Below are 15,840 nucleotides of genomic sequence, written 5' to 3'. Positions count from 1 at the left end.
ACCCTCAAGGTTCTTCTTCGGTTAACAATACGGTACAAAATGAGGTATTTGAAGATGCTACTGATTACAATGAGTCATCGGAAGATGATGAATATCATGATGCGGCAGAAGGATCTTCAGCTCCAGTTGCTCCTGTTCAGGGTGCTTCTTTGGAAACTCCTCTTGTGCAGAATGTAGATACTACTGAAGGAAATGCATCCACTTTTACACACATTCCAGGTGTGGAATTGGTTGTTGATCTTAATCTTAACAATCTGGGTATCAATGCTCGTGTTCCTGAAAATCCTGAAATGAGGATTCATGATACCCATCCCCAGCAGAATATTATAGGAGATGTCCATCGCGGTGTGCAGACGCATAATTAGCTGAGAAACAACCAGAATGCTGGTTTATATTCAGCCATCAGAGAATCTGGTCTTCAAAATGATTGGTCCTTCGCGTGTTACGTTTCACAAGAAGAACCAAAATCTTGGAAAGAAGCCTTAAAAGATAATGCTTGGGTTGAAGCCATGCAGGACGAACTGCAGCAATTTCAAAAGCTTGGTGTTTGGAAGCTTGTTGGAAGGCCGGAGAATTACAAGAAAATTGGCACTCGCTGGGTTTTTAAATGCAAAAAGGACGATCGTGGAGTAGTTATTCGTAACAAGGTGAGACTGGTGGTTCAAGGTTTTCGCCAGATTGAGGGGATTGACTACAATGAAGTTTATGCACCAGTTGCACGTCTGGAAGCTATTCGGATCTTTCTTGCTTATGCTTCTTTTAAAGGATTCAAAGTGAACCAGATGGATGTCAAAAGTGCTTTTCTTCATGGGATAGTTCAAGAAGAGGTGTACGTCGAACAGCCTCCAGGCTTTGAAGATCCAATTCACCCCGATCGGGTCTGGTTGCTCAACAAAGCTCTTTATGGTTTACATCAAGCACCTAGAGCTTGGTACGCAACCTTATCCAACTATCTTCTGGAGAATGGATTTCGACGAGGTCTTATCGATTGCACTCTCTTATCAAGGAACAAGATGGAGATCTTCTGTTGGTACAGGTATACGTTGATGATATCATACTTGGTTCTACTAATGATTCTTTGTGCAGGCAATTCGAACGTATTATGCAGGAAAAGTTCGAGATGAGCGCTATGGGGGAGATGACTTTCTTTTTGGGCCTACAAGTTCAACAAACCGAGTCTGGGATATTCATCCATCAGACTAAATATGTTGGTGACATCTTGAGCCGGTTCCAGATGTCAGAAGCAACGCCCATTGGTACCCCACTTCCGCAGAATCATGGGATTACTCCGGATTTGAAGGGTGAAAGCATCAACTCTTCATACTATCGCGCCATGATCGGATCTCTTATGTATCTCACTGCTTCGAGGCCTGACATCATGTATCCAACGTGCCTGCTTGCAAGATATCAAGCCAACCCGAAGGCCTCTCATCTGTCAGCTGTTAAAAGGATTTTTCGCTATTTGAAGGGATGCCCAGACACCGGTCTTTGGTACCCTAGGGATGATAGCTTTGACTTGACTGCATACAGTGATTCTGATTTCGGTGGTTGCAAAATTGATGGCAAATCAACAACAGCAGGATGTCAATTCTTAGGAAATCGCCTAGTTACGTGGTAGTGCAAGAAGCAAACGTGTGTTGCTACATCAACTTGTGAAGCAGAATACATTGCTGCCTCCAGTTGTTGCTCCCAAGTCTTGTGGATACAACAACAAATGCGCGACTACGGTTTTGAATTCCTATCTACTCCTATTTTTGTTGATAACAATGCTGCCTTACAGATCACTAGAAATCCTGTGCAGCATTCCAAGACCAAACACATCGAAATTAAATATCACTTCATACGTGATTGTTTTGATAAAAGATTAATCGATGTCGTTCATATCCCAACCGATCACCAACGTGCCGACCTGTTTACAAAAGCTTTTGATAAATCACGGTTTGATTATCTACTTTTGGTCAATGTCATTAAGGTGATACCCGAGTAAACTTCTTTGGCTAATCGTTTTTGTAAATATTTTCTTTCAAAATTCTAAAAATACAAAAAGATTTTCACTTTCGTAACCTTTTAGCATTTTAGGGGGAGAAAATTTCAAGAAAATACAAAAACATTTGAAAAATTCAAAAATCCAAAAAGATGTCTTTATGTTCTGTCTTTTCGTTTAAAAAATTCAAAAATTAAAAAAAAATCTGAAAAATTCAAAAATTCAAAAAAATTAGAAAACCCAAAAATGAGTTTCTTGGAAAAAGGAAGATGATGATATTCACTGGTGTGGTCGGTCAACATGGTCAAAAATGTTAAACAAATGATAAGTATCTCTACTAACGATGTATCGGTAGGCTCACAATCAAACTAAAATGTGCAGGATGATACAAACCTAACAGACTTCAAGTCAGGTGGGAACCATTCATTGGCATATGGTCTTGGTACCGAAATTTCGTTTGATAGATTGCCGAGGTTCTGAGATATTCGGTCTTTATGCTGCTTATCATCTGGGTATCATGGTTGTATCTTTTACCGAAAAATAACGGGGACGCAAGTCTAGATCTTCCATGATACCATACATACGTGTACATATTGCATTCGACCTCAATAAGTGATAAACAATCACATGTCCAAACAAATAAGTGATAAAATATCACATTTTTCCGGGAGTCAAGTTCGTCTCTCTGCTGTACGAAAGTACTAACCTGTTCACGGACTTGCTCCTGTGCCCTCATGCATCGAAAATCAAGTTCCTCATCAATAAGTGATTCTATCACATAGGGCTTGTTTTCAAAACAAAATAAGTGAGTATCTCACATCTTTATACGGTCAAACAGATGATAATCGGTATACTCACCGGTAAGATGAATCCTCGTGCATACCTTGATATGGGAATGTGTCGTGAGTGGATTCACATCGACTTGTAAGTATAATCCTTACCATAAATCGTATCTCCTAATTGTGATTACCTTTGATAAGCTTGAGTTTATGTGGACAACAATACCGATAATCGAGGTAGTATACTTATCAAGAACCTTGAACAGAAATCAAAATCATGTTGACTAAGACCGTAAGCTGGTATGATTCCTTATCCTTGAAACTCGCAAAAAGTTGCACTTGTACAGTTCTTTATCTCTTTCAATTGCATTTCGTTTAGTTTTTCGCGCTTTAAAATTGTTTTTACTGTAGTGTGTAAGTTCTTTTTTGTTTAAGCCAAAGTTGTTGCTTGGTGTTTATGCCGGAAGCCTGAAACCTACTTTATAAAACGTTCTTGCATTTGAAAACTCAAACAAAATGGCAAAATGGTAAATTGTTCAAAACCTGTTCAGTGTACAAAATTGTCATGCCTTGGTACTTTTGAAAATGCTATCGACGAATCAAAGCATGGTCGACGAAACAGATCCTTATCGACGAAACAAAGATTGGTCAAAGTCAAAGTGTCAACGTTTGGTCAAACCAGTTTGGTTTTCGATGAAACAGGCCGTTTCGTCGAGGTGATGACGAAACGGAATAGCCCAATTTCTGTTTCGTCATGGGCTAATGTTACAGGCCCAAGTCCAGCCCAGATTTCTGTTTCGTCGAAGCCCATTACTCTGTTTCGTCGAGATGGCTGTTTCGCCGAAGGTGAGTCGGTGTATAAAGGGTCCCAGTGGTCAGAAGGTGGTTACTTTTTTCAATCAACAACTGTTCATCTTCTCCAAACACACCCAAACGCCATACCTTCGGTCACCCACTAAATCACTCAAATCATCCATTTTATCTCGAAATCTTGCAAAATTCAAAGGTACAAAAATTATCATGTTCATGCTTCGATCATTATCAACCGTGTGTTTTTGTTTGAAACATCCGAAACCCCTGTTTCTTAATGTTTTCATGTTTGAAGCTTGTTTTTAGTATGGAATCGTATGAAATCAGATAGATTTAGGGTTTTTGTATGTTTGTTTGCCTTTGATTCGGGTTTAAGTTTATGTAACAAAAACAGGGGATTGATGTTTGTGGTGGGTTTACCGTCCTAAACGGATTTTTGACCGAAAATCTCATCCCCATTGGATTTTGGGCATGTTTCCTACTTGGGTTGGGTTAAACAAGTAGCAGTCTGTAAGTTGTGATGATCTGTTCATGGTATAAACCTCATACGGCGAAACACCCAATTTCAAAAACCCTAACTCCGGCGAACCAGACAGTCGGCGAAACAGATAAGTCAACGAAACAAATCCGTTTCGTCGTGTAACTAGTCAACGAAACAGAGTGAGTCCGTTTCGCGGAAGACTTGATCGACGAAATGCAATGGTCAACAAAACAGATCTGGTCAACTAGCAAATTCTGTTTCGTCGAACCTACTTCTGTTTCGTCGAGTGATTCTGTTTCGTCGTCCATGCCTTAGGAAATTTCACAGTGTGTTATTTGTTCACAGTAGACATGGTTTGATAAGTTACCTGTCAGTTGGATACATGTACTTGTATCCATACATGTCTGAATGCATATGTGATGTAATTGTTGCTTATTGTGGACATTTCCAATTTCAGATGGCACCGAAAGAAGGCAAACGGAAACCCGCGACAAAGAAGGAGAACAAAACGGAAGAGGAGATTATGTCTGAAAAGCGTCATAATCAAATCGCCTATTTGGATCCGGAAGAAAAACTTGCTGAATTGAAAGATATCACGAAGTGGATCAGGGAGTCGCGGATAAATTATCCTGTCACGTTCTCGACGCCGGTTTACAAGTCACTTATCAAGGCGTTCTGGGATTCCGCAAGCGTTGTGCAAGTGGATGGAAAGGACGTTATCAGAGGACGTGTGAACAATTTGGATGTGATCGTATCTCCGGATATTCTGAACGAAGTGCTACAACTACAAGACCATCCGGACGCTCCAGATTCTATGCCAATTATGTGTACACGAGGTTGTATATTACGGATGAAGTGTACCGGAGACATTTTCAGCACTCAAATCAACAAGGGTGATCTGCCGTTATGTTACAAGTTCTTGCTACACGTTCTCATCCAGTGCCTTAGCAATAGACGTGCCGGTTATGACATGGCTGGCAACGATCTAGTTGGTTTTATGGTGGCTTTGGTGCTGAACAAACCGTTTAGCATTTCAAGGTACATTTTCGGCAACATGAAAGAAAACATTACGAGAACTGGGAGTAGGATAACCGGGAACAAGTTCTGGATGTATCCACGGTTTCTTCAAATGGTTATGAATATTCAACATCCGGGTGTTCCTAAAGCCGACAACGATGTTCTGAAGATCGAGGCGATGAACTTCAACTCCTTAAGGATTATCAAGAATCTTGCGTACAAAAGATATAAAGAAAGTGTTCCTCCAAGAAAGTTTTTCGGTGCGCTAGGGAACACTGCCTACGTTGCTCCTGAAGAAAACAAATGGCGTCACAATGATAGTGAATCAGATGATCAAGAGCCGGAGTTGAAAAGGAGAATGAGTGAAAAGTTTGGTCCAGATCCGATTGATTCGGGTAGTTCGGGGAGTGATAGTGATGATGAAGGTGGTGATGGTGGCGATACAGGTGCCGTTGGTGCATCTAGTGTTGGAACTACTGGTGGTACATCAGCGGGTGGTACATCAGCAGGTGGAGTGTCAGCGGGTGATACATCAGCCGGTGGTGATGATGAGGTTGATTCTGATTCTGATGATGATCATCTGATTGAACCTGGATACGAGATGTATCTCGACGAACACGGTGTAAAGAGATTGAGGAGGATTCGACAAGAAGATGATCCAGAATACGTTCCTTCTGATTCGGAAGCGGAACGTCTAAGGAAAAGAAAAGCAGAAAAATCAGCAGAACATCAGAAAAAGAAGAAAGCTCGAAGATATTTGAGTACCTCTACCCGGGAATCTGTTCCACCAGCACCAATTTAAGAACCACCGGTAGTAACTTCAGCTCCTGAAACTCAAACTGTATCTCCTCAGGCTATTCCTCAAAGATCCATGGCTGAAACAATTAGAGCAACAACTTCTCAGTCGAGTGGTGAACGTCAGAGGATCTTCTTGGAAATGACTCAAGAGGAGAAGAATAACTTTTTATTCTCTCATCTTGAAGCAGCGGCGGATCGTATTCAAAGACAGACGGACTTCATCAGGATCACGAAAAACGATCAGATCACTCATCAGGTGGACATTGATAGGTTGAAGTCCACTGTTGGCGAACAACAAGCTGTAATACAACGCCAACAAGCTGAGATCGATCAACTTAAGGCTGAAAACGTCCGTTTAAGAGCTGCAGACGAAGAAAGGCAAAGAAGTAGCTCTGTACTTCAAAAGCTGGCGGAAGATCTGAGAAGTAGATGTGATGTCATGAAAGAGTTGTACGACTCGCGAAATACCACAATACTTGAAGGGGCTAAAACGTTAAACGCTGGCTACGAGTTTCTATGATCTCGGGTTGCTACACTGTGGGAGGATAGATGTAAGCAGCAAGAAATACTGAAGAAAAGGGATGATGATCCCGAGGATCAAGGGAATCCTGATCCCTCTGCTACATCACAACAACCAACAGCAGCTACATCCTCCGCAATTATTGTTGCTCAGCCACAAACAGTTGAATCTACACAAGGAACTTCTTCTGGAGCAGCTGAAGAAGTACAGCAAACTGAAGGTACATCTTATATTCCTAGCAGTGCTGATCTCGCATTGCAGGTTATTCATCCCTTCTCCGGTGAATTGCTTGAGGAAGGAGAAATTGTTGAAGATCTCTCACAGCAGCAACTGATTACTCTAAATGCGATGAGAGATGTAGATGATGATGAGATTGAAAAGATGCCTAGTGAGCCAGAATCTTCAAATGCTGAAAACATCGAAGAAATTGTCTTCAAGGGAAATGTGAAGAAGTCTTCGTATGTTAGACAAGATGGAACCGAGTTTGCCCCGTTTGATGAAGACTGGTTAAAAGACAATGTAGAAGACATTGAGGAGCATCTGAAGAACCGCGATTCATCAGAAAATGCCACCGATGCATTCTCCGCGTGGCATCAACGGTTCTTGTCAAAAGCTTCCAAACCCGTGCCTGAGGCTGCTCAAGTTGACTACTTACGGTTTGAGAAAGTGAAGCCTAGCGGGAGAATCCTGTGTTGGATGTTTGTGAAGGAGATACATTGTGTTGCAATTAAGCGGGAGTTTGGGATCCAGTACTTTCGATCTTTACTGAGCATTCTATCTTTGCCATTTTATGATGTGGCCGCTTTGACAAAGATAGATCTCATAAATCGCTCAAAATATGATGGTGCGACGTTATTCGAGCGATTGATTAGAATGAACAAGAAGTCTGGGTGGAAGGACAAGTCTTACAAACCTCAGTTCTCCATCTACCAACAAATCGAGTTTACGCTTGATCCGGCAACCAACACTGGCAGATACAAGCTTATTTACGAGCCGGCGAAAGTGGTAGACAAGATTCCTTTGATGCCAATGTGGCAAGACTTTCTGGGTGAAATGCGTTTATGGTGTTATGATTCCGACACACATGAGGCGGTGATCGTTTTCAATGGCGATCAAGAGAATTTCAGGACGTTGGATCCAATGTGGATAGTTAATACGTCTGCATCCGACATTAACTAGTTGTACCGGCATGACACATTCTATGAAGACAAGGACGCACGTCAGGTGTTAAAATTTCAGCGCGTCGCTTGCTTCTGTTACTACAGGAGAATACATTCGGGCAGTTCATGGTCTGAACGACACTGAAGAAGGAATATATAAAGACCGAAGACCAATAACAGACAAGGGGGAGTTTGTTGATGCATTTTTGTGTCTGCCACTAGTCTTGTACTTTACGATGTATTTTGTACGGTCTTTTATAGTTTATCGAGTCTGTATTCGCAGTTGACCAAGTCGGATATCCTCCTATCCGCTTGTGTCCGACTTATTTGTCTCGTTGTTTATGTAATAGTCCTTGAACAATGCATGTTGCATATTAAGGGTATTTCTGTCATTTGTGTATGCTTATAGGTGCCTACTGTTTGCTGTCTGTTTGCAGCAAACAGATTGCAATTTGCAGCCTTCGACGAAACAGAAGTGTTTCGTCGAACACTTGTCGACGAAACAGACTTTGATCTGTTTGTTTCTGTTTCGTCAAGATCAGCGACGAAACAGATGTGTTTCGTCGTCTGATGGGCTTAGTGTTGGGCCCAGTTCCGTTTCGTCGGCCCAATCTGTGTTTCGTCGAACTCTAATGGCCCAGCTGCTATATAAAGGCACAGATTAGCTCAGTTACAACCAATTGGTGAGAGTATACCCTGAAGGTCACTTTGTGTAGACTGTGTTTGTATCAGTTGCTTTCTCATCCAGTTTAATCAAACGATTGTGTTTCTTTGGTTAAACCACTGTTCATACTTTGTTCTATGTTTGATTTGGCTTAGTTAAGTGGATTCCGCACACTTAACTTTGTTTGTTATAAACAAGGGTTTGGTTGTGTAAATCGATCCTCCGATTTCGGGACCTACATATAGATCTCTTTTAATTTTTGTTATATAATACTTCTTGTAATTATCCATCTAGTTGTATTCATTATATGTGCACTGACAGCTGTGGTGTTCAACTGATTTGCTGAAGAGAATGTTGATATCAGGTGAGTCACTGGGTGTTACGCGTTTTTATTCGGTTGCTGCTTAACAATGATAGTCAAGTTATACTAAAATTTTAATCCAGTATCTAAAGGTTAATAAACTACAAATAAAATAAAAAATAAATAAAACTTCACCTTATGAGTCATAACTAAAAAAATACGAAACTTTATTTGAATACCTTTCATTTTTGTCTAACTTGTAAGTTGGGTCGAGACCTAAAGAAACGATAATGACTATTAAAATTTCACAGAAACTTCCTAATCTTTTCGTTGAAAATTCAGATAATAATCGTACTCTTTATTTTATCTAAACCAAACAAGTGGCTTCACTTTCTCCACACTACCACACACTTTTTCCTCATCCATTCAGTTCATACAGATTTCTTTCTCCCAACTAATAAAGATTGTATTTTCTTCCATATTTGAAGCATACATTGATCAATGGCATCTACTTCAACTTCATCCATTCAAAAGAGCTTCAAGTACGATGTCTTTTTGAGTTTCATGGGTGAAGACACCCTTACGACCTATGTTGATCCTCTCTATCATGCTCTTCTGGAGAAAGGTATTACAACTTACAAAGCTGATGAAAAAATCGAGAAAGAGGGAAGGATACATGATCAGCTCATCCGATCTATTCAAGACTCGAGGTTTCACATAGTTGTATTCTCCAAGAACTATGCATCTTCATCATGCTGCTTAGACGAGTTGGTGGAGATTATCAAGTGCCAGAAGACAGCCGAGCAGACTGCTTACCCCGTCTTCTTTGATGTGGAACCTACTGAAGTCGGCAACCAAAGTGGGCTAGTTGGAGAAGCATTTTCCAAACTTGTTGCTAAACATGAAAAGGGAAGCGGGATGTTCTCCTTCTTTAAACTGTTCACAAGGAAGAGGAAGAGGACGTCAGAAGATGTAGATCTGGTAACATCTTTATCATTGCAATTGTATTTGTTACTGATGTGACTTATGTTTTAGAGTAGAATAAGTTTCTTGATTTGTTAATATTAAGAAAGATTTGGACTTTGCCAAACAGGAAAAGGAAGATAATGTTGGAAGATGGAGAAATGCTCTCAAAGAAGCAGCTAGCCTGGCTGGGATGGAGTTAAAGAACACTTTCAATGGGTATATTCTTCACTTCTCTTTCTTTTAAATCTCTGTTTAACAGGAACATCCATCTCATCGTAGGTTTCATGTGGGATACAAAGTACAAACATTAACTGAATCTTTTTTAATACACAGGCACGAAGCTAAATTTGTCCAACAAATTGTTGAAGAGGCTTCGCTAAATCTAAAATTCTTTAATTTGAGTGTTGATGGGAAATTAGTAGGCATGGAAACCCAGGTGATTGGGGTCCAAGGGATGGGAGGTGAAAGCTTTGTTGAGGACGTTAGGGAAATTTCAAAAGGCTCTGTTAGAAAGAGGTTCAAGTATGATGTATTTTTGAGTTTCAGGGGTGAAGACACCCGTAAGACCTTTGTTGATCATCTCTATCATGCTCTTGACCGTAGAGGCATTACCACTTACAAAGACGATGAAAAAATCAAGGGAAAAGGATCAATGATCAGCTCATGAGATCCATAGAAGACTCGAGAATATACATCATTGTTTTCTCCAAGAACTATGCGTCTTCATCGTTGTTGGACATCCAGTTTCATATCAGCGGAAGCATTACCGGTGTTCGAAGAATTGGTTTTCATTGTGTTATGATTACACACACAAAACAGAGTGGAATAGGGGAACGAAAGGAGAAACAGTTTTGGACAATTCCGAAGGAAATGAAATTGTCTTGGTAACCTGAAATGTTATCGGTTAATACATATATATACCTATGAGAATGACGGTTGTAAGAATTGGCGTGAATAACCGCTATATGAAACGGTGCCACCAATTCGTCATCTCGGTTCGATAATTAATTACGTAATAAACTAAAACATCCTAAAATACATAATAAACATACATAATTAAGTTTATAATCTAACATACTCCCCTAAACTTAATTATGTTTAGAAGCATGTATGAGGACATTCCGGGTCGTTTTGCCTGCATCTTCTTCATCCCTTCCCAGTCATTACCGGCAAACAAAGCATAGTGATGGATCGCCTCTTCATCTTGAATATCTCCGTCCCTTTTCCTTCTTCATGGCAGAGATCCGATGAACCTTTGTCTTGTTCCACCATTTCCTTATCTATCGCTTTTCCTTGCACAGCCCTGAACTTGTAGTAATAGATTAATATGTCCTGATACATGGCATACAATGTCCTCATCAGTTCTACAATATCATATTCATAACCCACATCGTTTTCCACTACTGCCCAGCGGTCGTTGGTCGACATAATCTTATACCCTGATTCATCTTCCTTCAAACGAACGGTTCTTTTCATAATATTCTTGTCTTCATGAACGGTTCGGGTCATCGGAACATCATCTTGCATATCGCTTTCAGTTACGAAGATATACGAGTCTTCATCTTCTTTATCGTTGCAGTCACCACCGGAATCGTAGTATTCCGTTTGTTCGATTGAATCATTGTGATCCTTCTGATCACCGATTGGTTCTTCCTGATCTTCCCGATCGTAACCAATCATATGGATATTCGGGGTGAAGCATGCCCCATCGTGAACATCTGTACTTGCCAGATTCAATATCAAAACGTCTTCTTCGTCATCTGAACGTCTCTTGAATTGTTCCCCGTCTTCGTGAATACTACGGCCCATACCATAGCCGTCTTCAACCCTTTCATGGCTGAAACTTGGGACACTTATTTGTCCGTATTTTAACTTCTGGGAATCCTTATCGATTCCGTCATCTGATTCACGGTTCTTGCAGACGTAATTCATTATTGGAACAACATCTTGTTCCACGCGCAGCCTCCTTCGTCTTTCGTCTCCGTACACTCTGTTTTGTTCATCATCCGGTTGTGCCCGGAATCGTATAATATCGACCGATTTTCTTCGATTTCCCACCGTGGCTCTGATACCACTATGTTGGACATCCAGTTTCATATCAGCGGAAGCATTACCGGTGTTCGAAGAATTGGTTTTCATTGTGTTATGATTACACACACAAAACAGAGTGGAATATGGGAACGAAAGGAGAAACAGTTTTGGACAATTCCGAAGGAAATGAAATTGTCTTGGTAACCCGAAATGTTATCGGTTAATACATATATATATACCTATGAGAATGACGGTTGTAAGAATTGGCGGGAATAACCGCTATATGAAACGGTGCCACCAATTCGTCATCTCGGTTCGATAATTAATTACGTAATAAACTAAAACATCCTAAAATACATAATAAACATACATAATTAAGTTTATAATCTAACAATCGTGGTGCTTAGACGAGCTCGTCAAGATTATGGACTGCCACAACAAGACTGGGCGGATTGCTTACCCTGTTTTCTTTAATGTGGAACCCACCGAAGTCCGTCACCAAAGTGGGGTAGTCAAAGAAGCCTTTGCCAAACATGAAAAAGATGAGACTGCTGGAATATGGAGAGACGCTTTGAAAGAAGCCGCTGATCTGGCTGGGAGAGAGTTGAAGAGTACTTTTGATGGGTAATTCCTTCTTGTTACTTCATATATTATTGTTTGTTATATATTTTAAATTAATTGTTTATCTGGGGTTTTTAGTAATCTAACTTATTCTTCTTTAACACACAGATATGAAGCGAAATTCGTACAAAAAGTTGTTGAAGATATTTCACTAGAGCTACGTTTTATTAGTTCAAGTGCTGGTGAAAAGTTAATAGGCATGGAGACCCGTGTAAAGCATGTAGTTTCATCTTTAGAAGATGATTATGATGATGTTCGTATGATAGGGATTAAGGGGATTGGAGGTGGTGGAAAGACGACTTTGGCTAGAGATGTTTTTAATCATATCTCCATTTGGTACGAAGGTAAAAGCTTTGTCGAGAATGTCAGAGAAGTTTCAAAAGGCTCTGGTTTGAAGAAATTGCAAAAACAGGTCCTTAAAGATGTTTTAAATGATCCAAACATTGACGTAAAAAGTGTTGATGAAGGGGAGATAATGATGAAAAAAATGATAAGTAGTAGAAAAGTACTTGTTGTTTTAGATGATGTCGATGATATCGAGCAGCTTGAGGCGTTAGCAGGAGAGCATACTTGGTTTAAGTCCGGAAGTACAATCATCATCACAACAAGAGATGAGCATGTGTTGGTAGCCCATGGAGTGAAGTCTATTCATGATGCCAATCTGTTATCACATGAGGAAGGAATTCGCCTTTTTAGTAAGTACGCATTTGGCAGAGAGAACCCAATTGAAGGGTACCAAGAGCTCTCAGGAAAAGTAGTACATTATGCTGGTGGTCTTCCCTTAACAATTAAAGTTTTGGGTTCATCTCTTTGTGGTAAGACAAAGTGTGAATTTAATGACGCCATAGAAAGACTAAAAACAATTCCAGAAAAGCAAACTTTGGAAACACTGGAACTAAGCTACAATGGGCTAGAAAATGATCACAAAGAAATATTTCTTGAAGTTGCATGCATATTAAAAGGTGAACCAAAAGAAAAAGCAATCCGAATACTTGAAAGTTATGGATTCCATGCTCGAATTGCTTTAAAAGTTCTTGAGCAGAAATCATTGATAATCATTTCGGATTATGGTTGTTTAGAAATGCATGACCGTATTGAAGAAATGGGTATGAATATTGTTCGTCGTTTGCACCCTCATGAGCCTCAAAGGCATAACAGATTATGGGTTAAAAAAGAAGTAGAAGATATTTTGATTAATGAGTTGGTACGGTTGAATTTTATTTATAAGGTGGAAAAATAATATGATTTCTTTTTTGAAAAAATACTCATGTTAACCTTTTTTTACAGGGTACAGAAGCAACACTGAGTATAAAACTACAGTATACGAAACTCCATCCATCTATAATTATGAAAGGTCTTAGAAAGATGAAGAAGCTTAGATATCTTTACGTTAGTGGGGAATATTGGTTTATTGGAATGGGTTGCAGCAACATCTCTCAACAGGAAGAGGGAGAAAGAAAGGTAGAATAACGGTTGATTGGTTGTTTTTTGTAATGCTTTATTGTAGGATATTTTCTCATTACTTTGAAATTTATCCTTTTCTTCCTTTTTTATGACAGGTTCTTAATGAGCTCAAAATTCTTAACATTAAGCATACACAGTTCAGAACCTTTGACCTTGGGTTGACACCAGATCTCGAGTGGTTAGATCTATCAGGATGTTATGACTTTGAAGAACTCCATGTACCTGTTGAAAGTCCCAAGCTCAAGTCCCTTGTCCTCCATGGTTCTAAATTGAGTAAACTTGATCTTCGGCTAACTCCACAACTCGAGACATTAGATCTTGAAGGTTGTAACAACATTGAAGAACTCCACATGCCCGTTGAAAGTCTCAAGCTCAAGTCCCTTGTCCTCCGTAGTTCTAAATTGAGTAAACTTGACCTAGGGCAGATTCCACAACTCGAGACATTAGATCTAGAAGGTTGTAACAACATTGAAGAACTCCACATGCCCGTTGAAAGTCCCAAGCTAAAGTCCATTGTCCTTTATGGTTCTAAGTTGAGTAAACTTCACCTAGGGCAGACTCCACAACTCGAGAAATTAGATCTTGAAGGATGTAACAACCTTTTAGAACTCCACATGCCCGTTAAATGTACCAATCTGAAGTCCCTTGTCCTCAAAGGTTCTAAGTTAAATAAACTTGACTTGGGGCTGACTCCACAACTCGAGACATTAGATCTTGAAAGATGTAAGTACCTTGTAGAACTCAACATGCCTGTTGAATATACCAAGCTGAAGTCCCTTGTCCTCATAGGTTCTAAGTTGAGTAAACTTGACCTAAGGGGGACTCCAAAGCTTCAGACATTAGATCTTGAAGGATGTTACGACCTAGTAGAACTCTACATGCCTCTTGAATGTGCCAAGCTAAAGTCCCTTGTTCTTAGTGGTTCTAAGTTGAGTAAACTTGAGGGGTTAACTCCAATGCTCGAGAGGTTAGATCTAACAGAATGTTATAACTTTGTACTCCACATGCGCGCTGAATGTCCAATGTTGAATTACCTTGTCCTTAGTGGTTATATGTTGAGTACTGGAGCTGTCTCCACACCTCCAGACATTACATCTTGAAGGGTATAACCACCTTGTAGAACTCCACATGCCCGTTGAATGTACGATGCTGAAGTCCATGGTCCTCTTTGGTTCTAAGTTGAGTAAGCTTGACTTGGGGCTGACTCCACATCTCGAGACATTATATCTTGAAGGGTGTAACGACCTTGTAGAACTTCACATACCCCCTAAAGGTTCCATACTCAAATCCCTTTTCATTAGTGGTTCTAAGTTGAGTAAACTTAACTTGGGGTTGACTCCACATCTCAAGAGGTTAGTTCTTGAAAACTGCTATTATCTTCAAGAAATTCGTGCTCCTATAGGATGTCTAAAAAACCTTGCCAACTTAAAGTTAAGTGGTTGTTCAAGGTTTGAGCGTTTTGTGGGTACCCATCGGTATCATTTACTTGAATTTGGGATTCTCGCTACATTAGTACTGATTGCAGAGTCCCAGGATATTTGCCCACTACATCCCAATAGTAATTTGCCAAAGTTTGTGTTTAAATGTTTTTATGGAGAACCTCTACCCTCATTAAGTGGAAATCTTGAGAAGCTTCTTTCTTTTGGTCTATGTGCTTGCACAAACCTTGAGTCCTTTTCAGCAAGCATTTGTGGTTTACAACGTTTAAGAAATCTTACACTTGAAGGCAACTTACCCGAGGTGCCCAAGGACCTGTGCCAGTTAGAATGTCTAGAGAAGCTAACATTGTCAATGAAAGAGATTAAACATCTTCCAGATAGCATTTGTATGTTGAAACATCTTAAATCTCTTGATCTCAAATTTTGTTGGCTTCTACAACACTTACCCATGGAGATATGCAGATTAGAGTGTTTGAAGGAGTTATACCTAACGGATTGTATATCCTTACAAGATATTCCAAACAACATATGTAAGATGAAATGTTTAGAATATCTAGATATCTCCTATTGTATTCTAGTTGATAAACTTCCTGAGGAATTTGGAAGTTTAGAAGGTTTAAAAGGGTTAAATATAGAAGGTGCAGGCATCAGTCGTCTTCCGCAAAGCATTTATCATTTGAAAGGGCTACGCATTATTGGGTCCAGGTGGCGGCTTGAGTCGTATGGTTTTACATCCTTGATAGAAATCTCAACATACACGGCCTCCTGCTACATTAGGGACATACATCATGTGTCTCCTATATGA

The 15,840-nt window shown here is 39.9% G+C and overlaps 3 protein-coding genes across 3 annotated transcripts; all 3 read left to right on the top strand.

Annotated features, from left to right (window-relative positions):
* Nucleotides 1-8,945: 8,945 nt before the first annotated feature.
* Nucleotides 8,946-10,217, top strand: LOC110877124 (toll/interleukin-1 receptor-like protein). The gene is made up of 3 exons (XM_022125278.2): nt 8,946-9,495; nt 9,608-9,696; nt 9,814-10,217. The coding sequence occupies exons 1-3, from the start codon at nt 9,016-9,018 to the stop codon at nt 10,145-10,147; spliced, it is 903 nt and encodes a 300-aa protein (XP_021980970.1). The 5' UTR covers nt 8,946-9,015; the 3' UTR covers nt 10,148-10,217.
* Nucleotides 10,218-12,455: 2,238 nt separating this feature from the next.
* LOC110875209 (TMV resistance protein N-like) lies at nt 12,456-14,696 on the top strand. Its single transcript, XM_022123406.2, has 3 exons — nt 12,456-13,336; nt 13,420-13,593; nt 13,692-14,696. Exons 1-3 carry the CDS (start codon nt 12,608-12,610, stop codon nt 14,694-14,696), a joined length of 1,908 nt encoding a protein of 635 aa, XP_021979098.2. The 5' UTR covers nt 12,456-12,607.
* Nucleotides 14,697-14,754: 58 nt separating this feature from the next.
* On the top strand, nt 14,755-15,840 carry LOC110875211 (disease resistance protein RUN1-like). Its single transcript, XM_022123407.1, has one exon. The coding sequence runs from the start codon at nt 14,755-14,757 to the stop codon at nt 15,838-15,840; it is 1,086 nt and encodes a 361-aa protein (XP_021979099.1).

Source organism: Helianthus annuus, chromosome 9 (genome assembly GCF_002127325.2).
Source record: "Helianthus annuus cultivar XRQ/B chromosome 9, HanXRQr2.0-SUNRISE, whole genome shotgun sequence".
Taxonomy (NCBI): Eukaryota; Viridiplantae; Streptophyta; class Magnoliopsida; order Asterales; family Asteraceae; genus Helianthus; species Helianthus annuus.
The sequence above is the reverse complement of the archived record's forward strand: the minus strand, read 5'-3'. Positions and strand labels throughout refer to the sequence as shown.

Coding starts and splice junctions, on each gene's coding strand:
- LOC110875209 (XM_022123406.2), top strand. CDS start 12,608: ATGATGAAAAAAATGATAAGTAGTAGAAAAGTACTTGTTGTTTTAGAT. Junction 13,337..13,419: donor ATATTTTGATTAATGAGTTG/GTACGGTTGAAT, acceptor CTTTTTTTACAG/GGTACAGAAGCAACACTGAG. Junction 13,594..13,691: donor AGGAAGAGGGAGAAAGAAAG/GTAGAATAACGG, acceptor TTTTTATGACAG/GTTCTTAATGAGCTCAAAAT.
- LOC110875211 (XM_022123407.1), top strand. CDS start 14,755: ATGGTCCTCTTTGGTTCTAAGTTGAGTAAGCTTGACTTGGGGCTGACT.
- LOC110877124 (XM_022125278.2), top strand. CDS start 9,016: ATGGCATCTACTTCAACTTCATCCATTCAAAAGAGCTTCAAGTACGAT. Junction 9,496..9,607: donor CGTCAGAAGATGTAGATCTG/GTAACATCTTTA, acceptor TTTGCCAAACAG/GAAAAGGAAGATAATGTTGG. Junction 9,697..9,813: donor TTAAAGAACACTTTCAATGG/GTATATTCTTCA, acceptor TTTAATACACAG/GCACGAAGCTAAATTTGTCC.